Source organism: Puccinia triticina, chromosome 16A (assembly GCF_026914185.1).
Source record: "Puccinia triticina chromosome 16A, complete sequence".
Lineage (NCBI taxonomy): Eukaryota > Fungi > Basidiomycota > Pucciniomycetes > Pucciniales > Pucciniaceae > Puccinia > Puccinia triticina.
Window position 1 is genome coordinate 3,271,521 of NC_070573.1, and position 2,463 is coordinate 3,273,983.

The window sequence follows — 2,463 nt, forward strand, 5'->3', positions numbered from 1 at the left end:
GGTTGTTCTTGCTGACCACTTGGCCCTGCCCTCAAGCCTCTTGGTGCTTGTCGTCGTCCCTGGATAGGTCAACTATTTCCGGGGAGGTCTCCCTAGCACGCTTGGTGGAGGGAGTTGGCGATCAGCAGGGTTCTCTGGGGGAGGTCGTGCCATCAAGAGGTACACGTCCCACAGGATCTTCGCCTTTGCGGCTTCGCCGGCATTAGTGGCCGCCATGATGGTTGATCAATCTGTCACCGACACCAGGTTCCCGGTGAACCGTTGCTCCTTCCTTGCTGAGGGTTTCGGCAATGGTGATTTGGGTTTGTCAGGACTTGCACTGCCCAGAGTTTCAATTAGCTTTGAAGAGCTTGTGCTTACCGTCTTTGTCTCCCAGTAGGGCTATGGTGGTTGCGATTTCGCCACTGTTCGGACTTTTGTCCGTGGCTGCGGGGGGAGGTTGAGGGGCCTTCCGCCGGCCCTTCAGCAACAACGATTTTTGTCGCGCTCCTGGTCTGGGGGGCAGACTTCTTGGTTGTTTTCCCTTTGCCGGATGGCTGGGTTACGTTTGGGTTCTCTTGGCTAGGCCGTTGAGATTCGGCCTGCTCCTGGGAGCTTTGGCCTTTCCCTTTAGTTGTCGGGGCTGTTAGCATGCCTGCGACAGTGGCGTCCTCGGTTGATGGGCTGGTTTTTGCAGGGGATCGAGGATGGAACGGACGAGTTCCCCCCTGTCCATGGAGGCGACTAAGCGAAGGGCGCCTGGGTGATCGAGACGAAGCTACGCGTCATGCGCAGACTTCGTCAGCCTCACGGCGGGGTTCATATACGACCCCCCATGGCAGAGGAGGAGCTGCCAGCATACCGCCGCAGACTTCTCCCTCAGACGATCACCAAAGCCTCTCGCCTCAGAGTCGCTTTCCATCATTTTCAAACACCGCCCACCCGCCCATCAGAAAGGATGGCAGGCTTACGCCTGAACACCCCCTTTCTGGTGTTTGCCGGGAATAGAAACAAACAAGCGTCACTTTTCTCTTCCCTGGTCGAGGTCGGTAAAGGGATTCACCCTTTACCACCTCTCCTCCCACACTTGCTGCGGGAAGTCGCATCGCAGCATCACGCAGCAAGTACCAGGTGGAAAGCGGCAGCCGAAGTGGACTACGGGGATCCCTCTAGCAGCTTTCACTGCGTTTGATAGGGCTGCAAGTCGGTCTGACATTTTGTTTCCGGAGTTTGTTGTTTATAAAAGGAGATGATTTGCGATTTAAAGTGTTGTCTTTAAGGGATTTTGTTGTCAAAAAAGGAAACAGGAAGTGTTGAGATGGTGATGCTGGTTAAGAGTTGTGAATAGCAGATGGATGACGGGATTGTCTGGGGACTAGGCGGTGGTCTTAAGCTTCGCGCCTTTCATGGTCCCCTGGCTTGCCTATTCGGGCCCAGAAATTGGTCCGGTGCGGCGTAACCATGCCTCTTGGGTTCCCTAGCCGGCTGTTGCTACAGCTACTGAGGCGTCGGGGGGAGGCTTGGTTCTAGCGCCCCTAAGCCTCCTCCTGCATTGTTCCGTCTATGATGCCGGAAACTTATGTTGAGGCTTGGGCCCCTTAGGCTTTGTCTCTGAGGCTTGGTGTAAGGGTTCAGTGAACCCTCACTGGAAGGGTCGGTGGGACGGAGGGCCAAAGGCCAGGAGTCTATATAAAAGAATGATATTTCACTAATGAGTCGTGAGAAGGGATGGAAAGGGGAACCTCGAGGTGAAGACCAGCTTGGGGAAGAAGAGAGGATGAGAGCAGCTAATTATATAGAGAATCCTACAATGTATATGCATATGCATATATGCATCTAGCTTGACTTCTGTTTCAGTAAGGGAGAAACCCTTACAGTCTCCCCTCCTATAAAAAAAAGGGGGAAAAGGAAAAGAAGGAAAAAAACAACCCAGTTACACCAGCTATAAATCAATAAAACTTCCTCTTAAGAGTGATCTGATTTCCTCAATTCCACCCCGAGTCCATCGTGCTCTCAACCTGAAGGATCGTCCGTTCGCAAAGGATTTGTTCGAGGGTCAATACCGAAGAACCGAGAATCGTTTGTCAAGTTGAAGGGACATCCATGTTGAGATTCGCTTGCAGGATGGTGGGTGGAGGATGTTGATTCCAAAGCTTTTGAGAGTTATTTAATTGATAGAGGCTGGGCAGGATGGAGTGTTGTTAAAATGTAGGGGCAATGATCTTCAGGTAGAGAGGGCTAGGTGCAATAACAAGGGACCAGAAGGGAAGATGAGGGGCAAGAGGCGACGACGAAGGGGATGCAAGGGATGACCAGGGGCTAGAGGCGATTAAAAGGGAGGCCAGAGACGATGACGAGGGCTGAGGACGAGTATGATGACGTCGAGAGACTACGCGCAAGGATGAGGGGCTGAAGTCGAGTAATGTGAGGGGCTAGAGACGGCAGCGATGGGAGGATAGAAGCGATGACGATGGGCTGGAGGCG

At 53.0% G+C, this 2,463-nt stretch overlaps 1 protein-coding gene across 1 annotated transcript; it reads right to left on the reverse strand.

Annotated features, from left to right (window-relative positions):
• Positions 1–202: 202 nt before the first annotated feature.
• PtA15_16A318 (uncharacterized protein) lies at positions 203–632 on the reverse strand (the record flags this gene model as incomplete). Its single annotated transcript, XM_053163996.1, has 2 exons — positions 203–275; positions 361–632. 2 exons carry the CDS (start codon positions 630–632, stop codon positions 203–205), a joined length of 345 nt encoding a protein of 114 aa, XP_053027965.1.
• Positions 633–2,463: the final 1,831 nt, after the last annotated feature.